The sequence below is a fragment of the Leptonychotes weddellii genome, chromosome 5, assembly GCF_054177405.1.
Source record: "Leptonychotes weddellii isolate Sample4059 chromosome 5, ASM5417740v2, whole genome shotgun sequence".
Taxonomy (NCBI): Eukaryota; Metazoa; Chordata; class Mammalia; order Carnivora; family Phocidae; genus Leptonychotes; species Leptonychotes weddellii.
The window spans coordinates 153,279,081-153,303,706 of record NC_138373.1 but is presented as its reverse complement, the minus strand read 5'-3'; the positions used below and the strand labels follow the sequence as shown (position 1 = coordinate 153,303,706).

At 52.3% G+C, this 24,626-nt stretch overlaps 1 protein-coding gene and 1 long non-coding RNA gene across 5 annotated transcripts in view; one reads left to right on the top strand and one right to left on the bottom strand.

The window, feature by feature from the left end:
* TEF (TEF transcription factor, PAR bZIP family member) lies at positions 1–24,215 on the bottom strand. Of its 4 annotated transcripts, none has more exons than XM_006740342.3 (4): positions 23,982–24,215; positions 9,662–9,979; positions 4,784–5,004; positions 1–3,598 (listed from the first exon to the last, which is right to left on the bottom strand). In XM_006740342.3, the coding sequence occupies exons 1-4, from the start codon at positions 24,082–24,084 to the stop codon at positions 3,383–3,385; spliced, it is 858 nt and encodes a 285-aa protein (XP_006740405.1). In that variant the 5' UTR covers positions 24,085–24,215; the 3' UTR covers positions 1–3,382. The 4 variants fall into 4 exon arrangements, with proteins under 4 accessions (XP_006740405.1, XP_030891503.2, XP_081678656.1 ...); XM_031035643.2 differs by lacking the exon at positions 23,982–24,215 and adding an exon at positions 14,686–14,863; XM_081822530.1 differs by lacking the exon at positions 23,982–24,215 and adding an exon at positions 14,177–14,677 and having other exon boundaries at positions 9,662–9,999.
* Positions 1–24,626, top strand: part of LOC145721388 (uncharacterized) — a 185,703-nt gene that overhangs the window by 38,137 nt on the left and 122,940 nt on the right. The gene's annotated exons all lie outside the window — the stretch shown is intronic.

The window sequence follows — 24,626 nt, the reverse complement described above, 5'->3', positions numbered from 1 at the left end:
TTCTCATCTCAAAATATTTAATTTTGTTTGGAAAAGGACACATTCCCGGCTTCCCTCCCTGCCACATCACTCCAGCCTACCAGCAGCGACACATTCGCACGCACACACGCACATAAGGCCAACGGGCTACGGTCTGCTTCTGCCCTCTCCCGCTGGGCAGAAGGGGTTTCCTCCTTGCCTCCTTCACCCAGCAAGGGTAAAGGGGAGAGGGGCCCGCTGGAATGCCGGCTCCCAGGGGAGGACGCAGAGCCCCACACACTCTATCACATGCACTTAGAAAAATAAAACCAAGTGGTGTTCTGGCATCCCCAACACCGTAAGATAGCAATATCCACCTGGAAGTCATCTTTGCCATTTTCTAGAAAAATTTATTGCACTTAATTAACAGATGTTAAAGGAGCTCTGGGGTGGGGCTTTGCCACGAAAACCAGGGGTTCCTGGCCCTTTGTGTTACGGGGAGCAGAGCTCCCAGGGCCGTGGATGGAGAGCTGCCCAGCACAAAGGGGCCCTCCTCTGCTGGTTCCCAGGCCTGCCACCCCACCTCAGGCTGGAGGACTGTATGAGCTGCCTGCCCAGGGCCCCAGCAGTCCCCCTCAGCAGGGCGATGCTTATCCAGAGTCAAGGGTCCCTGCCCAGTGCTCTCCCCAACCTCAGGACCCGGACAGGCAAACCCCTTCCTTTGGCCAAGGGTAAGAGTTACCCAGGTCCTCCACAAGGTGCTAGCCATCATGAAAGCTCTCTCTAAATATATATATTTCTATTTCTAGATATACATTTATTACATGTATATTCTTTCAACATTCTAGCTCATTCATGATTTGTCTGTTCTGAGGTTGCAATGAGGCTGCCACGAAGCTGAAGACAGGGAGCTTAGGAAGGCATGTGCTTCCCAAGCGATCATAAACTGACAGGAAGCCATTTATGCTGGCTTCCCTAGCCTCCAGTGCTCCTTAGATGTCAAAGATCTGAGCCCAGGAGCCGCACTCTTTGGCTGTCGGCCCCAAGGAGGGAGTCAAGGAGACTCCCAATTCCTGACAGATACTGAGCAGGCAGCAGCCCTCTCCTGCTCCAAGCACCCGTTTCTTAGGCCTGGGAAGGAGACACGCTTTACCTGAGCGCTCCTCTTCCCCAAAATGTCAACCTTCCATGGACCCCTCCCCTTCCTGTCCCTGCCAGGCTCCTGGCTCAAAGGAGCTCTTCTGAAAGAGGCCAGCGGCCACACTCTTTCCAAGTAAGCACTTTGGGAAGGAACCAGACACCCACTGCCCAGCGGGGAGGAAAAGGAGGGCACCGAGCAGGCAGAAGGTGAGACAGAGAGGAGAGACATCAGCCATCATTCCACCCGCTGCAGGGGGAACATGGACACCAACCAGAGATTAAATGTCCATCCTTAAAACAAAACAAAACACAACACAAACCGTATACTTTCTCGCCAAAGAAAATGAAGAGCGTTTAAGCTGGAGGCTCTTCTCCCAATTACAAAATGAGAACTGCCCTCTTGGTGGGTAGCCAGACCAGACAGAGAGTGTCCGGGCGGGCGAGCTGCCCAGGGCAGGACACTGACATGCCGGATGCAACGGCCCTGTTGTGGTTGTAAGAGAGTGAGAGTGAACACGGTTTTATAGAACCACAAAGTCAAAATCAGGAGGGAGGGGGTGGCCTCCCTTGGCCTCAGGGACCCTTGTCAAATACCCGGAAGGACAGGTGTGCAGGTCCCTGGAGGGCTGTGGCATTCCCCTGGGGTGTGGTCCATGGCCAGTGCATGGTTTCCCCCGGTCTTAACATCTGCTGTGAAAAGTCTTTCAGGGTCAGGGCCCGGGACTCGGAGCCACCACTTTAAATAAAGCCAGTGGTAAGCACAACAAAGTGCGCCTGTCGCCTCTGACCCCTCTTTACCACAGGCTACCCGCCCTGAGCAAATAAATACACCCATCTCCAGGTGCCCCAGCTGACCACAGTGAGCAGAGGCTTCCACGGCTTTCCTCAATGAATCTTCCAGGTACAGCCAAAGGACGACGGAGTCCACCGACACAAGAGGAAGGAGCAGCTGGGAGGGACTGGAGCCACAGCTGCGAGGACCTCTGCCCTCCACACGACAGCTTGGCTCATGTGGGCGGCTGGTGTCTCCTGGGGACGCAGACGGAGGGGCCCCTAGCCCGAGTGAATGGCCCAAGAGCTGAGCTGTGACCCTGCAATCCCTCACCGGGTCCTGCGGGCTGACACTCCGGGCAGCTCGCATGGGGGAGGGATCCTGAAGCAAGAATTAGGAAGCCCTCTTCTGTTTTTAGGAAAGTGGACTCTAGCCTGGCCCACACTGGAGAGCAGAGCAAGAAAACAGGGGAACTTCTTGGGAAACGTGCCCCAGTTCTCCACCCACAGTGTATGGGGCCGTGGAGGCCGGTTTTCTAAACACCATGCGACGGGGCATCCTGGCTCCAGGAAGTTAAGCTTCCTAGGCGAGTGGGGGGGGGGTTCCTTTTAAATCCAAGGTCTGAGCATGATCAGTGGGTGAAAAGAAAGAGCAGGCTCCAAGGCCCAGTGTGGTGGGACAAAGAAGTTTCAGGGGGCCTCCACGAGTGGCCTGGAGAAGAGGAGATGAAAAGGCCTCCCTCTGCACTGTGGTCAAGACTCGGGAGACCAGCTGCCCTGGGAGTCCCTCCTCCGAAGCAGATGAAACATGGGGAGAGCCCCTCACCAGGGCCTCCTCCCTGGCTTCCAGGCCTCAGAGCCACAGGAGCAAAGGGGTGTGGGAGCGAAGAACAGCTGGGTGCACTTTGGCTGCAGGCCCCAGACCCACACCCCATCCCAGGCTGTGCAGAGACCCTGCTCCTGTGGCCTGGCCCCCTCTGGAGGAGCTGCTTTGTCTTTCTACCTCTGAGGGAGATGGGAACGGATGTGTCTCTCGAAGACTTTCTGGGGAGGGTGAGGTGGGTGACAGACACGCCCCACCTGGAAATGCGCCCCGCTACCTGAGAAGACATCGGGCAACAAGGATCATGACTCGTTCTGTGCAGACAGGCTCGATGGCCCAGGCCGGAGACCAGGGGAGAGTCAGGGAAGGCTGAGCCCCCTGTGAAAGGAGCTCTGTACCCCAGAGGTCCCCTTCCGATTCAACTGGGACACCCAAGGATCGAAACTAAGGCTGATTCACCCGTCTACGTAGATTCTCTCGCACCCCCACTGGTGAGGAGGCCGGCCCCCCAGAGAAGTCGCCACGTGCGCTGGCCATGTGATAATGAAGCTTGAACGTGAACGCTCCTGGAGCAGGTGTGCCACCATTCGACCGTGACGAGTCATAAGTCTCCACGCGTGCGTGGGGTTTCAGGGAGCCCCCAGGCAGAGGTCTGAGGTGCAGGCAGTGCTGCCCGAGCGGGGGCACGGGTTACAAGGGCCCGTACTTGGTCTCATACTTGGACACGATGGTCTTGCACTTGCCCACCTCCTTGCGCAGCTCAGCCACCTCCGTCCGCAGCGCCGTGTTCTCCTTCTCCAGGAAGGCTGCCCGGATGGTGATCTGGTTCTCCTTCAGGCGCCGGGCATCCCGGGACCGTTTGGCTGCTACGTTGTTCTTCTTGCGTCTCGTCCAGTACTTTTCGTCCTGTGGGGAAGTGTCCTCTGTGGGTCTCTCCTCTTCCCCCATGAGGGAACCCAACCTTTCCCCTCCTACCAGCACCCAGCACCCCAGATTCCTCTTAAAACTCATCTGGTGCAACCAGCCAAAAGCTTGGACCCCAGGGAAGGAGCTGCATGTGCCAAGGACACCGAGGGGCCCTAACCTTTCCCCAGGAAGGTGGAATCAGAAACAAAGTCCTTGGTTGGGATGCGCGGTAGAGGGAGGGGGTTTTGCTGATTACCGGCTCTGGGCTACTTCAAGAGAAAGCACTGTCCACCCCTTGCCTCACTTTGGCATTTTGGTCGTGGCTAAGGGCCTGCACCCTGCGTCCAGCTCCCGGAGTTTAAATCTTAGCTCTGCCACTTCCTGGCGGTGGAACCGTGTGAGCCCCTTAGCCTCTCACTGTCTCCTGTCCCTCATCTTTACGATGTGGGATAGTAACAGTGACTCCAGCACGGAGCCGTCTGGGGAATAAATGAGTTACCGTGTACAAGGGGCCTATGACAGTGCCCAGCGTATGGTAAGGACCACACAAATGTCTCCCATCTTCACTGTCACGGTTACTGAAGCCTCAGAAACCGCCTGAGAGGCGGGAATGGTTATTCCCGCTCTACGGATGAGGCATCTGAGGCCCGGCGAGCTCTAGGTGGCAAAGTGGAGTTTGAACCCAGGTCTGCCCAATTCTAAGGCTTGGATGAAATAGGTTCCTTTGAGTTTTTCATAAGAAAGGATGGAAAGACTACAAAATCCTCCTCTCCCTCCCACTCTCCGAGTTCCTACAAAAGCATCAGCTTGAAAGCTGCTTGCTCCTCCCTGGGGATGGCAACTTACAACTATCTTTTGTCCTTCAAAGCAAGGGCTTGTTCAACCCCAGTTCCTGTGGCCTAGTGAGCTCTTGCCCGAAGGCTGGGCCAAAGCCAGGGAAGTGGGAACATCACCACGGTGGCGGCCGGTAAGAAAAGACAGAAGCTACAGGGAGTCACACTGGGGCCAAATGTTACCTGACTCCCCTTCTTTCTACCAACTGCTGCAGGATATGGCTCTGTGCTCTGAACTCATGCCTTTCTAAACAGTGTCCACAAGGAGAGAGGGTCCTCCACATAAAATCGAATGGGAGGAAGCACAGCCCCTCAGCTCTTGAACCTTCATTCATAACAGATATCAGGTTACCTTCTGCTCATCGGGGACAAAGACCTTCTTGGCCTTTTTGATCATGGGCTGGGGCTTCAGGTCCTCCTCTGCAAACTTGTGCTTCCGAGGGTTGAAGAGCTCCCCGCCAGGGACACTGGAGAGGACCAGGTCAGCAGGGTCAGGATTGAAGTTCACATCCACCTCCACACAGTTGGGGTCAATGGGACTGGGTGTCTCCCTCTCCTTTTCTAGGGAGGATTCTGAAAGACACAGAGGCAGGTGGTCCTGAAGCAGCCCCCTGGACAGCAAAGACTCATGTCCCACACCCAGACACCTGCTTGAATCTCAAGGTTGCACCAGCCTCTGCCACTTGCAGGGAAGAAAAACCACAACAGCATCAGCCTCCAGGCTGGCATAAGTGATTCAACTCAAGAACACAAATATGGAAAGAATTCTTTCCTGTAGGAACAAAATGCTCAAAAGCAAACAGAGGCTCTCGAGAAAGACAGGATTTTCCGATTGTTTTTTTCCCCCCAGAAATGTTAAGCAAAACATTAAATCATTATACCCCCTTAACTTCCTGCAGTTTCAAGTTCTCAAATAATGAGAAACAGCTGAATTTCTCTGTGAACTATTATGGGCTAGGGACACAGACTGAACAACGAAATGGCTTCCATTTTTGAATCCGTTGAGGCAGATCAGTCAATGTGCTCATTCAGTCTCGGGACAACTCTCAAAGGCAGACAGGTGTTAACTTTATTTTACAGATGAAAAAACTGAGGCTCAGAGACACAACCTGGTTGTCCCAGGGTCACACAAATGGTAAGGGACCGAACTACAATTTGAGTCTGGGTCTGGCTGACTCTGAATCCTTGTTCTTTGCCACCCCTTTCCGGCTTTGTAGTGGACATTGGATTAAAGGCACTTTCAGAATTCAAAGGTTGTGCATTACTAGAGAGAAGTTATAAAAAACAAATCAACATATCTTTGGCCTACTCATTCAATGCTACTGATAGGAGCACACAAAATATTCGGTCAACAGGTATTTGTCAAATATCTACCATATGCCAGAAACTGTCCTTGCAAAGACAAAAGTGCACCAAACAAGTAAAAATCACTGCCTTCGTGGAATGTTATTCTAGCGGGGGAAGGCTGACATTACACAAGATAAATTAAAAATATCTACAAGAGTGTTGGATGCCGTGTGGCTATTTGGGAGGAGAACATTTCAGAGTGAACATCAAGTGCAGCAGGATGTGCACAGGCAGGCAGTGGTCTGCAAGAAACAGAGAGGCAGCCAATGTAGCTGAAGGGGAAGGATGGGAGGAGAGAGTAATAGGACAGGTCGAGAACATAAAATACAGTGCTTTTAATCCCCAGAAAGCAGTGGTTTTCAACAGGGGGTGATTCTGTCCCGCAGGAGACATGTGACCACACAGGGAAGCGGGGGTTCCGCTGGCATTCGTGGGTAGAAACCAGGAATGCTGCTAAACATCCTGTAATGCACAGGACAGTCCCTCCCTCCACCCCAGCAAAAAAATGATCTGGTCCAAATGTCAATAGTGCCAGTGACTTTGACTTTTTCCCTGAGATGGAGAAGCCCCTGGAGGGTTCTGAGCAGAGGGGTGACATGATAGGTTTTCACTGGATCGTGCACATAAACTCAGTGGATCCTATTAGGGGGGGTTAATTACTAAAAGGGCTGAACACCAGGAGAGTGAATGACCAGGGACCCATGTGGTAACTGTGGGAGCACCGCAGCTGCCAAACCCTACACCCGTGAGACAAACAGCCAGGGTGCCAAAGCCCAACAACTAGGACTCCCACACCCTGCTGGGACGGGCAGCCACGGCTGCAAACACTTTCTACATTGTGTGGCGGAACCTACAAAGCCTGAATGTATACGTGTTTGATGACCCAACCCCATAGAAACGCACAGATGTAAGCACCAAAAGACACGCGTGTAAATGACCATGGCAGGGCTGTGCATAACCTAAAACTAGAAATGCCTCAAACGCCCGTCAACCATAGAATGGATAAACGTGGTATGATCATACAATGGAATCATTCAAGCAATGAGAATGAGAAAACTGCTATAGGTACGACATAAATTTCCTCACAAATTTGAGGAAAGGCAGCTAGACAGAGCATACATACTACTTATGTCTTTCAACAGAAGGAACTGAAAAATTAAAGAGAGGGAATTTTCCTTTCAATTCTACCATGTGTACAATTCTTCAATATAAAACTTTACCTGCACTGTGGTTTTCTTCTGCCACAGGAGTATTCCATAAGTATGTTTTGTAGATATATTTTGTTAGTGTAAAGAGATTCTGATGCCCACATAATTTATATGTGTATTATAATGCTAGCTATAGGCACCTATAAATGTCAGACTATAAACATAATTATAATAGGCAAAACAAACATAATACATAATATACACACATATACAACATACCATCCCATGCATCTTTGGTGATGGAAATAAGGATAGTGATTACTTCTGGGTAGTAATGACTGAATTGGGGTCACAAGGCATTTCTGGGATACCAATAGTGTTCTATATCCTGATTTGTGTGGTAGTTACATGGGTGGGTTCACTTTGTGAAGATTCATCGAGCTGTGAAATGGGCACTTCTGTATGCCAAACTTCATTGAGAAGGTTTACTTAGAAACAAAATGGGGCGCCTGTGTGACTCAGTTGGTTGAACTTCTGACTCTTGGTTTTGGCTCAGGTCATGATCTCAGGGTCGTGGAATCAAGCCCCATGTGGGGCTCCATGCTCAGCTCAGAGTCTGCTTGATATTCTCTCTTTCCCTCTCTCTCTGCCCGCCCCCACACTCTCTCTCTAAAATAAATAAATAAATCTTAAAACAACAACAATAAATCAGAGGCAAATGACACCCAGATTGCCTAAGGTATAAAATGAGGACTCATTTCCAGCTCTGTCCCCTTCCCACACACGGACCCAGCCTTCCGGGACAACCTGATGAGCACAAAAATGAGCTGCCTTCAAACAAGAATTCAGCTGGAATCAGCTGAAGCCTCTAGATCGAATCAGTTTACAGGAGAAAAACAAGGGGCAGAGGAACATGTTAAATGGCACTGTAGGGATATGGTCAGAAAAATCTAGCTTGTGCAAAACTCTACAGGACCAACGACTCAGTGTCTTCAACAAATAAATTGCAAAGAAAAAAAAGAGGGGATCCCACAGATTACGAAAGATTTAAGAGACATCACTAAATGAAATCTGTGCATCTTGTTTGGATCCTGATTCAAACAAACTGTAAAACAGTAACATTTTTAAAAAGATTATTTATTTGAGAGTGTGTGCGTGCGTGCACGGGGGTGGGCAGAGAAAGAATCTCAAGCAGACTCCCCAATGAGTGCAGAGCCCAACATGGGGCTTGATCTCATGACACTGAGATCACGACCCGTGCCAAAATCAAGAGTCAGACACTTAACCGACTGAGCCACCCAGGTGCCCCTCTAAACAGTAACGTTTCTGAGACAACTTTTTGGAAATTTGAATGCTGATGGATATGTTGTCAATTTCTTAGGTAAAATTGGTATTTTTGTTATGCTTTTTAAAAGAACCCTTACATTTTACGGACATATTGAAATATGCACAGATGAAATGATATAGTATCTAGGATTTTATTTTACTTATATTTTAAAGATTTTATTTATTTGAGAGAGAGTGAGAGAGCACAAGGGGGGGTGGGGAGAGGCAGAGGGAGAGGGAGAAGCAGGCTTCCCCCTGAGCAGGGAGCCCGACGTGGGGCTCGATCCCAGGAGATCATGACCTGAGCCAAAGGCAGACGCTTAACTGACTGAGCCACCCAGGCGCCCCCAGGATTTGATTTTAAATAATGAGGTGAGAGACTGGAAGAGGTTATGGAATACAAGATTGATTATGAGTTAAGAATTATGAAAGGTGAGTGATGGTTACATGAAGGTTCATATAGTAGTCTCTTACTTTCGTATTTGAAAGTGCTTCCATAATAAAAAGTTAAATAATAAATAAAAATAAAGCATGAGAATTCCTTGGGGGTGGGTCCCCTGGGTTCCATACCAGCTCCTGGGATCCTTCCTGGGAGCCATCAGCCTGTGTGCCTGTAACTGAGCCTGCAAAAAACCTTGTAGGGCTCCCTGAGACAGCGGCCATGCCTCCTCTGAAGGGTTCGTGTCCAAGCGGCATGAAAACCAACCCATCCACCCCAAGAGGTAAAACAGAAAAAGGACAAGAGGCTAAAGGAGGAGTCCCGGAGATGATGCTTGTCCTGGAAGCAGGAACGCCTTCCCCGTGCCAGTGCCTAAGCAGTACGTGGCTGGGGGGTCAGGCATCTGGCTTTAAGTGCTGCCTCCGCTACCTACCAGCTGTGTGACCTTGGGCAAGTTACTTCTAGTTTCCTCACCCTGTAAGAAAGGTATCAGAGTATCAATCTCATAAGGTTCTTGTGAGGATTACGTGTTAATGCCTGGCATGGAGTAAGTGCTAAATAAATGTTAGCTGGTATTGCTGTTATTATTAGTAGTAGTAGTAGTAGTATTACTACTGCCTGAGCTGCCCAATAAGCTGTGGCAAAGTGCATGCAGACGGAAAGAGCAGTGCTGAGGAAAAGCAGCACGGGATTTCTATTCTGCAAAGTCTCCGACTGGAAGGGCTCACTCCACTGTCCCAGCCATCTGCAGCACGCCAACCCACAGAAAGGCCCCGGCTGCACTGATGTGGCTGCTATTTTCGTCGCCAGTCTCTGGGGACTGTGCTCAAGGATGGGGTGCAGAGGATTTTTCCATACTGCAGGCCCACCGGGACCTCCTCTGAGAGAAGGGCCTCACGGGGTGTATGGGCTCAGCAGCCCTCAGTGGGAACGGGGCTTCTCTGGATGGGCCAGGTGGCCAGGCACCCACCTGTGCTGGACGCGGTTTCAGAGGGCTGAAAGACAGCAGTGGAGGAGGATGGTGGGGACGCCGTGGAAGAGCTGGCCGACTCCTTCCCTTCCAGCTCGGCCACAGGCAGCAGCAGGTTCTGGGCCAGGTGGGTGGGGCTGGCGGGGATGCCATTCTCCAGCAGGAACTCATCCAGATCCATGTACTCCAGGTGGAAAGACTCGCCGTCGTAAGGGATGGTCTTGTCCCAGATGGGGGGCATGAGGGAGGCTGAGACGGCCATGGTGCTGGCTGCCGCAGCCTCGTCTTCCTCCAGCTTTTCCTTCCCTTTTTCTTTATCTGCAGACACAAAATCTGTGCTGAGACACCACACAAGAGGGTAATTCAATCTCAGGAGGTGAGCTGTGCACCTCTCGGGGCTGACTCCTCTCCATCTGAGCCCTGATCCAGCCCATCAATTTCAAGAGCCCACTCTGCTCTCCAGTTATAACCTGTTGTTTGACCCAGGCCCACTGGTCTCCTTCAGAGCTGGCAGTGTGGCCTCACCCATGCCTGGGCTTCCCAGAATGTCCTTCACAAGTTCTGGGGCCTGATGGGGTCCCAGGATTAATTCAGAACAGGCTGTGGGACTGGCATCTGCAGGAGAGAGGCTTCAGGGAGGAAATGGAGTTTCTGATTATCTTAGTAATATTTTAGGAAAGGATATTTTAAGATTCTTCAGACCAAGAACTTTCGTGTTCTCCTGTCCTGTTCCCTCCAGCCACACTTCTCCACAGGAACCCAGCCTAGGGCTTGAATCCCAGCTTTGCCACCCACTTGCTATGATGTGTGATTTTAGCCATGTTACTTAACCTCTCCCAGCCTCAGTGTACTCTACCATAAATAAGGATAAAGTAGCATCTTTGGTGGAGATTAAAGATAACACATTTTTTTAAGATTTTTTATTTTTAAGTCATCTCTACACCTAATGTGGGGCTCGAACTGGCAACCCAGAGATCAAGATTCACATGCTCCATTGACTCAGCCAGCCAGGTGCCCCTAGAGATAACATTTGAAAGTGTCTTGTAGGGTTCCTGAACACAGCAGGCATCCGCTATTGCTGTGAGCTCACTGAGGGCAGGGCCTATGTCTGATTCATTTCTACATCTCAAGGACCACTACAGGAGCAAGCTGAGGGGAAATGTGCATACCGAATGAAAAATGCTGGGTTTGCAAACTGACTCCCTTTAGGTTTATCTGATAGAGAGGGCTTGGAGCTGTCTTTTCAGGACCTTTTTCAGAGCAACCATTTCAAGAGACCTCTATCCCTGATTAAGCAGAGAAGACTGAAGGCAGGTTTTCTGGGAAGGACAGGGGGTGGAGCTGAAGAAGAAAAGACTGTTCCAAAAAAAAAAAAAAAAAGCTCGTTCCCATTCAAAGCAAAACTAATCAATTAGTGCGGACGGGTTCCCACCTAACTGTCTCAGCCCAAAAGCTATGCACGTAGGTATCCAAGAAAGGGCAAATTAAGAAAAAAGGATGAAAGAAATGTGACAAGGTTAGAAGGAAATCAAAGTGACAGGGAGGCTAATCAGGGAAGTGGGAGATATAATCATGACAAGTTCATAATGGGCTTTCAAACTGAGGGAGACAACTTTGAACTCTGGATTCTGAAGTAAAAAAAAGAAATCAAATATGATTATGTTGGAAATAAACCAGTCATGCATGGACTCCTAGACCACAGCCAGCCAAAAATCAGCCTGTTGGTCCAATAAAAATGGACACACCCAGTGTGTTAAAAAGGTGCAACTTTTGACAAACAGAATTTGGTCATAGCTTCTAACCTGAATTGTTGCAACTACCTACTGTACCAAGCTTTGTTTTTTTGTTTTTAAAGATTTTATTTATTTATTTGACAGAGAGACAGCGAGAGAGGGAACACAAGCAGAGGGAGTGGGAAAGGGAGAAGCAGGATCCCCGCTGAGCAGGGAGCCAAATGAGGGGCTCGATCCCAGGACCCCAGGGATCATGACCTGAGCCGAAGGCAGACGCTTAACGACTGAGCCACCCAGGCGCCCCTGTACCAAGCTTTGGTTTACAACCAAATGGGAAGTAAGAAAGCCAAGCTCTGGTGGGCTGGGTGGGCCAGATGGCCTCCCTGTTCTCCTCCTCTGAGATCCTGACTCTACATTCTGTTCAGAAACGACTGTGACCCATGTTGGGTGGGATCATGGGGCTCAAAGGAGGCAGGAAAAGGGAAGGGACAGAAAAACAGCCATACTGAAGGACAAGGAACAATAAGTTCCAGGTTTTACCTGATGTAAGCAATGAAAATATGTATTTTTCAAGTTTTTATTCTTTTAATTTATTTTAAAAATTTATTTATTATTTATTAAAATTTACTTTATTAAGATTTATTTTAGAGACAAAAAGAGAGCACCAGCAGGAGGGGCAGAGAGAGGAAGAAAGAATCTCAAGCAGATGCCACGCTCAGCGGGAGCCCGATGCCAGGCTCGATCTCAGGACCCTGAGATCATGACCTCAGCTGAAACCAAGAGTCACACGCTTAACTGACTGCACCACCCAGGCACCCCTAAATTTATTTATTTATTTATTTATTTTTAAGATTTTATTTATTTATTTGAGAGAGAGAATGAGATAGAGACAGAGAGAGCATGAGATGGGGGAGCGTCAAAGAGGGAGAAGCAGACTTCCTGCTGAGCAGGGAGCCCGATGCGGGACTCGATCCCGGGACTCCAGGATCATGACCTGAGCTGAAGGCAGTCGCTTAACCAACTGAGCCACTCAGGCGCCCCCCTAAATTTATTTTTAAATAAGCTCTATGCCCAACGTGGGGCTTGAACTCAAGATCCCAAGATCAAGAGTTGCATATTCTATTGACTGAGCCAATCAGGCACCCCAAGAATATTTTTAATCAGTGTTTTCATAATTTTTTAATAAATTATAATCAGAGTTTTAATTATAAGAGATGATAAAGGACTAGGCCCATCGCACAGGTCACAGGGATGGACATCAGTGGTTGCCAATGATACAGTAAAAAGCACCAGACCAGGCTGAGAGCTGTAAGGCTTAGCTAGGTGACCTTGAGAAAGCATCCTCACCTTCTGAGCCTCAGCTTTCCTCATCTGGGAAGTGGGGATAATATCTTACAGGACTGCTATGGAAGACTAAATAAGATTATGTCAAAGTGCTTTGTAAGCACTGTGCAAATGTAAGGTAGAATTATTGTTATCGATGGTTGATACTTGGTAATCTTGAAAAAGAACTTGAGAGATGTGTACACCTGTTCCAGCATCTTGTCTCATCCGCACATCTGGAATAAAGCACTGCCTTCAAAACAAAGAAAAGGGTCTGGGCACATGAGGTTCCAAAGCAGGAGGGGAGAGCCTGGCCTTACCTGATGTGCTGAAGCTATTTATAACACAACAGTGACAGCCACAGAGATGGGAACCTCAGAACACACCCAGGAAAGGAAGAAAAATAGCATTTTTTAAAAAGAAAATTAATTCCTCAAGACAGGTAATTCACAGAAGGCTTACTCCTTCCCAAATCCTTGAACTAGCACTGATGGTTCTTAGAAATTCAAAGATCTCAGACTGCAAGCATACCTTAGTGCACCTAAAACCTCACAATAGGTGGCATTCCTCCTGTGCCCTGAACCTCATGTTCTCAGGCCAAAAAACAGGGCCAAACCTGCTTTCCACACAGTCTCCACAGATCTTTGTGGCCTAGGAAACAAGGCGCAGCCCAGCCCTGCTACAGTGGCCCCAAAGTCTAGGATCAGCCCCAAACAACGGGGTGAAGGTGCCACAGTGGCCTCATTCTGACCCTCATCCCTCTACCTGCCTCGCCCCAACCTCCCCCTGGGAAGGCACCTCGAATTCCTTCTCCTGACACCCCTCCCCCACCTCAGCAGCAGAAAATCTCCTGTGTGTACCGAGTAGCTGGGGATACGCACACGCAGGGATGAAGAGAGGTCCTCCTCCCAGAAGTGGGGAAGTCCATATACAAAGACAATCCGCCACCATATATCAGGGCGTCTCAAACTTTGGTGTACTTTGATATCACAGAGGTGGGGGTGCTCCTTCAAATGCGGATTCCTGTCCCAGCAGCAGCAGATTCGGTGGGCGAAGGGTGGGGCCCAGGAACCAGCATTTTAAACTAGCATCCCAAATGATTCTGATGCAGGCATCCCCAGAGAAGGCGCCCTGGAGCGTCCTTTAATTGGCAGCTACGACCCCCATCGGCCTCCTCAGGAACCCCTACACGTCGCGGGCGCCGTGAGGCTGCCCGAATGAACCCCCTCACCAGGACCCCCACCCCACCCTCTCCCTCCTGCCCCTTCCCCGCAACCCCCATATGACCTAGACTCTCTCCAGTCACCCCAACCTTCTCTTCCCAACCCCTTGCCTCGCCCTCCAGGCCCCTCCGCAGGACAACTACACCCTGACCTCGGACCTCCCCGGCCCCGCCCTCGCACGGCCCCGCCCCTGCAGAAACCCCGCCCCCAGGCGCGCTCAGACCCCCCCCCCTCACCGAGGCGCGCCTCCCGCGGGGGGTTCTCCATCAGCTTCTTCAGGACCAGTGGGAAGGAGCCCGGCAGGCCCCTCTCCCCAGCTGCGCGCCCCGGGCCCGGGCCCGGCCCCGCCTGCGGCTCCACAGGCGGCTTCTTCCCGCCGCCCGCGTCCGACATCGTGCCCCGCGCTCTGCTCGCGCGCCTCGCCTCCCCCGCCCGCCCCCCGAGATGGGCCGGAGCCGTGCGACCCGCAGCAGCTGCCGACACGGGCAGCTACTGCGCAGGCGCCCAGCAGCACCCCCCACCTCCCTCCATCCCTACCCCGCCTGCGGACAGGCTCTGGCATATTAATTATTCATGAGGCCAGGCCAGCTTCCCCGGATCGCGGCTTTGGATTGGTCTGCCCTGTAAGTTGGGCAGGCGCAGCCTTCCGGGTCGTGATTGGTTAGGACGCCGGGGTTAGAGCGGCACGTGTGGGGCCAGGTGAGGAGCAACGCCGGAGGCCCCGCCCCGTCCGCCTTTGTGTCACCTGATTGGCGCCTGCCGGAGTCGGTGTCATGAGCCCTCTTCGGCCGCAGCCCCTTACCCTCAACCTGCGGTCTCACCTTTGCCTCCCTCTTCATAACCCCCGCCCTCCTCCCAGACCACCGCAACCGTTCCCTCTTCCCTCTCATCTCAATCTCTCCACCTCCCGGACGCGCCACCGAAGGGAAGCTGGGCAGGGCGTGGTGAGGCCGGCCGGGGGAGCCTATCAAATCGCCCGCTCGGGCCCCGCGGCCATTCCCCCCGCGGGTCACGTGGAGCCGCAGCCGAGTCTGGTAACGGGGGGAGGGGGAAGAGGGGGAAGAGGAGGAAGGCGCGGTGCAGCCAATGGAGGGCGGGGGCGGGGCCCGGGGCGGTGCACGAGGCGTAGCACGTGCGAGGATGCGGCGGGGAGGGGAGGGGTGGGCCTTTTCGTTCCGGGGACTCTGCCCGGGGTCGTGGGACAGGAACGCAAAACCCAGCGCGCACCCGCGACGCAGAGGTTGGCTGAGGGCAGGGCCGCAGACGGCGACCTGCCCTACCCGTTGGGTTGGCCCGAGCTAGCTTGGCCGCTACTGCCGGGGGGGGAGGGGGGGGGCCGGTTTGGCGGGACGGGGGTGTCAGGTTCCCCACTGATCCCGGTTTCTGGCGCGGGTGTGGCAGCCAGATAAACACAAGCGTGGAGGGCGCATTCTTGAGGCCCGCGGGTGGAGAGAAAGGGCCGGCCCTGCGCCAGGGCCCGGGTACATGCTTCCGTCCTCCCACTTACTAGCTTACGACCTTGGGAAAGTCCAGTGGCTTCACTTGCGCCTGCTTCCTCATCCATAAAATGAAGGGGTTGGGCTAATCTGTAAACTCCTAAACGGCTCTGCAATTCTGTTCCTCTCTAGGACTTTCCCTTCCTTTTCCTAAGGAAAAACGAAACAAAACAAGATTCCTTTACACAGAGTACCGATTACACACTTTGTGGGCGAACGTCCTCTTAAAACACAAATACTCCCTGGGAATGCCTCAGGAAACCTGTGAAAGTGTAAAATGTGAGAGGGTACACAAATGTGGGGACGGTAGAGGAAACTAATCCCAAACGGGGCCCAGAACTTTGTACCTCATTAGAGCACAAATCACACTCTGCTTTGCACCCAAACGGTACTAGACTCTCCCTGTCTAAACTTCCTGGGTGGGGGTGGGGGCTTTGGCCTGTTTATCTGGTTTCTCACCGACGAGCCTGGGCCTTCCAGTAGTCAGACTGGGAATGGTAGAGCGCAGTCCTTGGTGCATGGGGTAGGTGCGTGACCGCCAACACCCGCCTAGCTGAAAGCTGTCCCGCAGATGCTATCAGAATTTTGCTGGGAGTTGAGGAAAAAGAAGTTGGGCCCCTAAGCAGGCCTGGAAAGCAAGAGGTTTGAAGGGATTCTGGGAGATGGCTGGGACAGGCTGATGGCATCTGACTCCAAATTCAAGTACCTACTGCTGCACCCATTACACTTGGGTTACGTTCTGACTCATACCTCCAGCCAATTGCTTCACATCTCCAGGCCTCCTTTCCTGGTATATCAAATGGAGGTAGGACAGAGTCTACCTTTGAGGTTTCCATAAGCCAATGCACTGCACAATTGTAAACCGGCAACAAATGGTAGTTTTCGTAATTTTTACTAAAACTCATGGGTACAGATCAACAAATGGTAGTTTTCATAATTTTACTAAAACTCAGGGGTACAGATCTGCATACAACTCGTGGTGTATGCCGATTCTCTGTTTAGTAGAAATACTAAATTGTGCACAGAAAATCTGTTGCATTGTGAACTTATTGGTGGGAATTATGTATATGGCTAAACAAAGATATCTTTAGGGGGTGCCTGGCTGGCTCAGTTGGTGGAGCATGGGACTCTTGATCTTAGGGTTGTGAGTTTGAGCACCACATTGGATGTACTTAAAAATAAAATCTTAAAAAAAAACCAAAAAGATATCTTTAGGAGAAACGAACCTAGAGGTTTTCAGAAACAAATTTCGGAGTAGTCCAAGGAAACTGACAGGAAGCTTTTTCAAAAATGGCTGGTTTGGCCATGGAGAGACTTGCTGCATTAGAATTAAATGTCTATTTTCATGGCTAATGTGACATTATTGAAGGGGAAAACAATTTTCAAGGTATTAGAGGAGGATTTGCAATAATTTAACAGTGGAAGGTTATAACATTTGTTTATAACAAGGGTGGGTGTAGTAGGAAGGAGTAAAGATTCAGACTTCTTTGTAAGCTAGTTATCCAAAAGGCATAATGCCAACTCCATTTACCACCCAGCCTGGAGCAACTAAACTAACAGGCAAGGGACACTTGTGAGGAGCAAGACAAGCAGGTTGGGACTTTAAAACTCAGTTTTGAGGGGCACCTGGATGGCTCAGTCGGTTAAGTGTCTGCCTTCGACTCAGGCCATGATCCAGGGGTCCTGGGATTGAGCCCTGCATCAGGTTCCTTGCTCAAGAGGGGAGTCTGTTTCTCATTCTCCCTCTGTCCCTCCACCTGCTTGTGCTCTGTCTCTCTCAAATAAATAAATCTTTAAAAAAATAAAACTCAGTTTTGATTCTAATCTCTTTTCGTGTCCTGACACTCCCCAGAAAGGGTTTTTTTTTTTTTTTTTTCCTTTTCTCCTGGATAACCACAGGGTAAATGGTGTGTCACAAACACTGCAGGAACATTACAAACATGTCCTCTCTCGTGCTTGCTTGTAAGCTAGGAGGTTAGCTACGCTGTGGACTGGCAGCATTCAACAGCACCACCCTGGAGGCGGGGTGAGAGCCATTACATTCTGGGCTTCCTTCTCCAGCTGACCAGAGAAGAACCGTGGCAGCCTCTGTCTACCCCGTCTCCTATCAGTCAGTAAAGTGGGAATAACAGCGTGGCCTCACCCCTTCTCATAGTGGAGGAAAAGATGTTGTGAGAATTAGCTGATTTCCATAGTGTATGTGAGCCACAAAAAGAACATGTCATTACATGGTTAAGACTTTAAAGGTATGAAGTGGTACCACAGTGTTCTTAGTGGTAGGGTTTCAACGCAGTGACTTTTTGAGGGAAACATGGTTGTGGGGGGGCAGGCATGGGTGGGGTCTCCTCCCCTCAGCTGCTGACTAGCCACCTGGCCTTGGGCAAATGACTTCTCCTAAGCCTCCTGTTTGTCACTCAGAAACCGAGGTGGATATGCTTACCTCACAGAGCGGTTATGAGGATAATATGTGAGAAGCAATCTCAAGTGCCCACCTGAACAGTGTATGTCATGGAGTGGGTGGGCCACTACCCTTCCCCTTCATTCAGGTTTTGTTGGGTCAGGAGTAGAATTATTTTGGGAGGCTGGGTTCTAGAGTCAAAGCTACAGCAGAGAACACGGATGTGAAATATTCCATTTTCCAGAGCTAGACTGGCTTTGAATTCTCTTTAGTGCTTCAGAAACCTGCTAACCAACCCAAATTAAAAACATAATTGAGGGGTGCCTGGGTGGTTCAGTTGGTTAAGCGTCAGTCAGACTTGATCTCAGCTCAGGTCTTGATCTCAAGGTCATGAGTTCAAGCCCCTCATTGAGCTCCACACTGGGCTTGGAGCCTTTTTTTAAAAAACTTACTAAAAAAACCCCAACTTAATTGAGCATATGCAGAACAAGTGCCTTTCATTAAGCCACAATGCTGATTCAGAGTATTATTATTTAAATTTGCATTTCAGAGGAGCTGTAACTCCAGCACGGGAGCCTTTGGCCAGATACCCCCACAAAGATCCATTTGGCCACATAGTCAGCATCCAGTAGGACAGCACCTCTTCCAATCTTCTGACTTTACTCAGCATAGTGTGTGTGTAAGAACAGGACAATGAGAAGGCTTCCATTGAGCTCTCACAAAGCCCAGTTATCTATGGGCTTTGCCAGTACCCAATGCAGGAGAGCACAAAACTTGGTTCAGGGTAGTAACTCCGTAAATATTTGTTGGCTCGCTTTGTTGGCAGGGCTGGTAGGAAGGTTGACAAAATCTTTCAGAGCCAAGTCCTATACATTTGGAACATTATTAACATTAAATAACAGTCATTGTGTTGATTCATGGTGGAACCTGGAATAACAAACGTGAGCCATCCTTAATGGCAAGTCCCCCAGCACAAGCCTGGCCCAAAACTCGCATACCTGTGGCTGCATAGTTCTGGGCTGTGGCTTGTACCTTGGTATCAGTGTGTTCTAGAGGAGAAGTGGTGGGTGGAGGCTCTTCACTAACTCTTGCCCATCTCTTCAATATGAGTTTCCTGTTTGGCTTGCCTCTTGTCCACTCCCAGGGTTCAGATTACAGACGGAGAGCTGCCCCGGGAGTGCCATTTCCAGAGAAGCCATCACCTCCAGCCTCTGCCGCGTCTCAACAGCCACTGACAACCACGGTTTCTCCAGTAAAATCTGCATTGATGGTGCAGTGGTAGGGTGTGGGCTCTGGAGTAGACCATCAGGGTTTAATTCCCGCTTTGACTACTTCCCTAACTGTGTGACCTTGGGCAAGTTACTTAACCTCTCTGTGCCTGAATGTCAAAAGTAAACAATTCAGGCACGCTGCTGAGAACAGCACTTGGCACCTAGCAAGTGCTCAGTTGAAGTTAACTCAGCCTAATTGCATAGTGGGGTGGGGGGCAGGGATAGGACAGCTTCACCCTTCTTTAGGATCTTCAAGGCCCTGCAGGTTCTCCCCTCTGCGGGTCTCTCCAACCGCACCTCTTCCTTCTCTCCCTCCCTTGCTCACCTTCGGCAGCCACGGTGGCTTTTATTCCTCAAATACGTGTCTTTCCTGACCCAGGAAAGGGCCTTTGCAGGTGCTGTTCCCTCAGCCTGAAAGTTCTCTGTGTTGCTCACTCTCCCTCACTTTCTGGGCCTCTGCTCCCATGTCACCCCCTCAGAGAGGCTGGCCCTGACCCTCCTCACTGCTGTCAGTCTCTCCCCACTGGAATACAAACACAGGCGAGGGGGCAGTGTTTGGGTCATTCACCCCCCGGGGCCACAAGTGTAGCAAACACTCACTAGGCGATTGGATGACTGAAAAGGTCCTGGGGAAAGGAGGAGCCTGGCCACGGGCAGAGCTGGGTTGGAAGCCTTGATAAGTATGTGGCCTTCCCTTTCCTGAGCATCTGTCTCCTCATCGTGGAAAGGATAATCATACCTCCCTTGCAAAGCCGCTTCACAAATGGTAACCAAAAAGCTCACACTCAGGAAAGGTGGCTCTTAGAATTAGGATTCATTCCCGTGGCAGCCTAGCCTTGGGTCAGGCTCATAGAGATGCAAAACCATCGGCAAGGGCCACCCCTGGACACGACTGTCAGTTTCTGGCACCCGATAGGCATGAATTGATCACATTTCTCGGATCGGTGATGGTGGGGAACAAATAGGAAAGAAGGCTCTGAGGCGCTAGCGGGGGAGCCAAGAAGAGAGGCTGGTCCACACACTGGCCCCCGAGGGGAGCCGATCCCTCTGAGTGCATTTCCTCACCGTTTAGAAGTGGTAGGATTAAAGGAGCTAACGTGCCCAGTAACGGTGAAGTCCCCCCTCCCCCTCCTTTTCCCTGAAAGCAAACTTCACAGTTTCTCCATTTCTCTCTGGTTCCGCCAGGCTGGGAGTGGAGGCAACCACATGGACTTTTCCCGAGGCCAAGCTCAGGACAGCCCAGGCCGCACTGAGTCTAGCTCTTGGCCCGCTTACCTGAGTCCTCCGAGGGGAGGACGCCCAGGCCCTTCCTGTGCTCCCCTGCCTCTGCCCTAGCAAGTCCCACTGGGATGCGGCCTATCATTCAGCCCCTCCTCTGCTCAGCACTGCGGGCATGGGTAGCTGCCGACAATAGCACCGTGCCCCCGGAGCCTCAGCCCGGGTTTCCAAGGAGACAGTCCCGTGTGCGTGCGCGCGCGCGCACGCTCCCACAAACTTGCAACATCCAGTCCTTTCAAGGAGAATATCCGCGGGAAGGAGGGTAGAAAGAGGGGAATGGAGGGTCAGATTACAAATGTGATGTTGGTGGAAGGAGCATAATGCCAGGCCCAGCGGCTCTTTGTCCCTCACAGAGAAAACAGTGTAGTACTTCACAGTTTGCAGAGGCTTTCCCATGGGATAAGTCAGCCAATCCTGGCTTTGTACCTTGTACAGATTGGGGGTAGGGGTCTGTCAAGGATACCCTGCTGGGTGGCCCACAAGTGATTCTAGCCAGAAGCTCCCTGAGGTGGGGACCCTGCCTGCCCAGCTCCAAGTGAGGGCCTTGTCCCACTTCTGGGTGTGGGTTCATGCCCATGGCTCCCTGCAAAGGAAAGGAGGCCTGAGCGACCAAAGCTGGCAGAAAAGGGGGGGGGGCAGCCTCTGAGCACAGCTGAGGCCCCATGGGTTGAGGGAAAGATAAGATGTAAAGATGTAACGGTGTGGTTGAGAGAAGCAGGGTCCTTCCAGAAGCTGGAGAGGAAAGTGAGAGATAGAATGTGCCACCTGGAACAGAATCACCTCAGAAGAGGATCCCCCAGAAAGAGCAGGGGTGGAAACAAGAATCATTCTGAGGGATCAGGAACCAGAGACGGAGGGGAAACTGAGTCAGGACTTGGAGTACAGACCCCCTTTTTTGCTGGACATGGATTTGTCTGTCCTCAGGATAATCAGTCAAACTGTTGACCAGAGTGAGGGGCCACCAGGTGGCCATTGTGACCTGAAGCCAAGGGAGGCTCCAGCCTGGTCAGCTCTGCTAGAGAAATTCTGCTTGACTAGGGACAGGAAAGAAGTGGAGGTCTGTGCAGGCTGCTGGGGGACCCGGCGGCAGCAAGAGGGAGAGGGGTCCCAAGGCTGGATCTCCAGGGGCATCTCTGAACTAGAACATGGAGTGAGAGGCTGCAGGGAGAGCAGGGTCTTGTGAGAGTGCACCTGGGATTTCTCACACTGTGCAGGGGTTGCTTCTAAAATTCCCTCACACTGGACCCAAGATATGCTCTGCACGTGACCCAAATGTGTGAAGAAAGTGGGGAGTTTGTAAATAAGCCTCAGTCCCCTGTGCAGAAACCACCCCTTTCACACCAAAGCAAAGGGTGAGCAATCCTGAGGGCAGGCCTGCTTTCTGGGGCAACTAGCTGTTTCTCTCATCTTCCTCCCATTGAGGTCAGATGCCAGGGTCGGGGGACCCAGGGGGAGAGACCTTATAAAGTACTTGCTACATGACTGCTGGAAATTCTAGTTCTGTGTAGTATATGTATTCTTTTTACCAAGGGATATTGGTTTTCAGGTAGGTACATTTATTTTTATAAAAGATATGGAGAGGGGCACCTGGCTGGCTCAGTCTGTGGAGCATGTAATTCTTGACCTCAGGGTTATGAGTTGGAGCCCCACGTTGTGTGTAGAGATTACTTAAAAATAAAATCTTAAAAAAAAAAATGCTGTGGAAAGTCTGGGAGCTTTGGACGGTGGTGATGGTGGGTTTGGGGTGAGGTCTTTGTGGGGTGCACTAACCCCTTTAGGTCTTCAACCTCCATCCCCTCATCTTACCTACCCATTGGCATCTGTCATTCCCATGGGACCTCATGCTTCTGACCCTCAGTGAGATGCCACATGGGGAAGTGATAAGAGGTGGCATGAGGCTCTGGTTCATGACCCTTGGACCAACCCAGCCGTACCAGACAAACTGATCTTCAGTCAGAACTCGTCAGCTCTTGGGAAAGCTCTGCCTGAGAACCTGGGCTAGTCCCCGCAGTGCTGGACCCCGATTTTGCCCACCCACAGTAAGCACTGGGGACTTTCCGGCAGTCACAGGCCTCAGGGATCAGCTGGGAGCCAGTGGGCAGCAGCTGCTGCCACATTTCAAAAGCTTTGTTAGCCTGGTCCAAGGAGCAGTGCCCCGAATCGCCCTGAGAACACTTTTCTGCCCAGCTGAGAGCTGTCCTTGCAGAGCTGCTGTCCACCCAGCTGCTCCCTGTGCATGCGCTGGGCCATCCCGAGGCACCCTACCTTCCTTGGGTGTCTGGACCAAAAAGGGAACCCTCTGCCTCTAGCTTTTGGAAGGACTTCTAGCATCACCCACCCACACGGCCCTTCAGAGACGGCAAGAAAGTCAGCTGTGGTTTATCTGCCGGGCTAAGTTGAGGGTTTCCTGAGAAGATGGGCTTCTCTTGGTTAGTAGCTGGGGTCCTGAGGCTACAAGGGCATAGGAACTCCTTCTCGGATGCCCGCCTCTTGTGGTGGCCCCGTCTGGCCCAGCGTTCAAACCACAGGGTGTGGTCTGAGGGGCCTGGGCCCAGAGCTCTGTGAGAGAGCCCGCAGGGACCCTGCCCTGAGCTCGGGGAGCCACCTTCCCCCCTTGGGCAGTACCTCCTCACTCCCCACGGGGTGAGAAAGAGGGCAGGGCCTCCTCAGGTTCTGGAGTTTGGGAATGGCTAAGAGTCCTTTGGAAGGAAGTCCTGGGGGGACAACTGGGCTCTGGTGATGAGACAGATCAGGTGCCAGCACAGCAGGATGAGGGCGAGCCCGAGAAAGGTCCCCTGAGGGGACATGTGGGGCTCCTAAGTCAGACTCCGGCAGCCTTGGACGGCTGGGCTCCTTTAAAGGCACATGTGGGTTTTGAGCCCCTGACATCTTAGAACAGAAGAGATTTGGAGAAATGTGGATCGGGAGGGAGCACTCTGAGCAGGCTGGCCCCCACATCTAGCCATGGCTTGCTACTCAGGCAGAGCTCAGGAGACACCTGGTGCTGGCTGCTCGCTCTGCCCCCCGTCCACGCCCTCCTCTGCAGGCTCCCTGGCCCCGTGTTTGCCTGTGTCTCCTAGGAACTGGGGCCGCGAGCCCGTGGTCCTGTTACATAACAGCTTCCATCCCATCCAGGGGTTCAGCCCTCCAGCGAGCGGGAGCTGAAGCAGGCGAACGGAGGAAGGAGGGAAGGCTCTCCTCCAGGCACAGGAGACCTGCCAGTCCGCAGCCACCCCAACACGCAGAGGGAGGGAACTTAATAAACAGCGTTCGGTGCATTCTCTCAGCAGGGCGCTCTGGTCCTGCCCTCGGCGCACGTGAGCACCGCACCTGTCAGTGGCCACACACTGGCCGCAGCTTCCCAAAGCCAGCAGGCCTGGGAGGCGGCCCCTGAGTTGCAGTGGCGCTCCCCACTGTGTCCCTCTCTGCACCCAGCCCTCCTCCTGCCCAGGAAGGGGCCAGGGGCAGACCCCGACCGGGGACCCTCCCCAGCTCGGAGATGCCCGTCCTGCCACTGTGCCTGTGACCGCATCCCGCCCCCCCGCACCCCCCCCCGGCACATGGGCAGCCAGCCAACGCAGGCCACCCCCGTTCCTACCTGTCCTCTTCTCTGGCCAAGGCAGAGAGTGCTCCAGCAGGGACTTGAGGACCTCAGGCATGTCCATGGCAGGGGCCACTCCAATCCGGTCGCAGCTCGACATGGCCCGGCAGGAGGTGCTTGCTCGGGGAGTTCAGAAGCTGCTCGAGATGCAGGAGCTGGCCCGGGAGCCGCAGGCTCTGGAGGCGGGCGGGGCGGGAGCCCGAGGCAGCCAATGGGCAGTAGGGGCCCCGGCCCACCCGTCCACCCCCGGCTCGGCCACCCGCCAGCTCGGGCTGCAGCCAGGCCTTCCCTTCCCGCTGCCTGGCAGGGCGGGCCTGGCCCTGCGCCAGCCGCGGCACGTGGAGCCACCGCGCCAATCCTCTCACGGAGAGCCCGGCCTGTTACCTAACTTTGCAAAGGGAAGTTCTCCCCCAGGCCGGGAGCCATAACCAGGGCCTGCCAGGTGAGAACAGTGAGAATGCTCCACGCCCACAGCAAGTGTGCCCTGCACACTCAGGCACACTCGGCTGAGGGGGCCTGGTGGCCCAGTGCAGCAGAGGGCGGGCCGTGGAAATCAGTGTGGGCCGGGACCTGAGACCTGGCGCCCCAGGCAGCTCAGCCCAAAGGACATCCTCTGTGTCCGCACACACTAGCCCAGGAGGG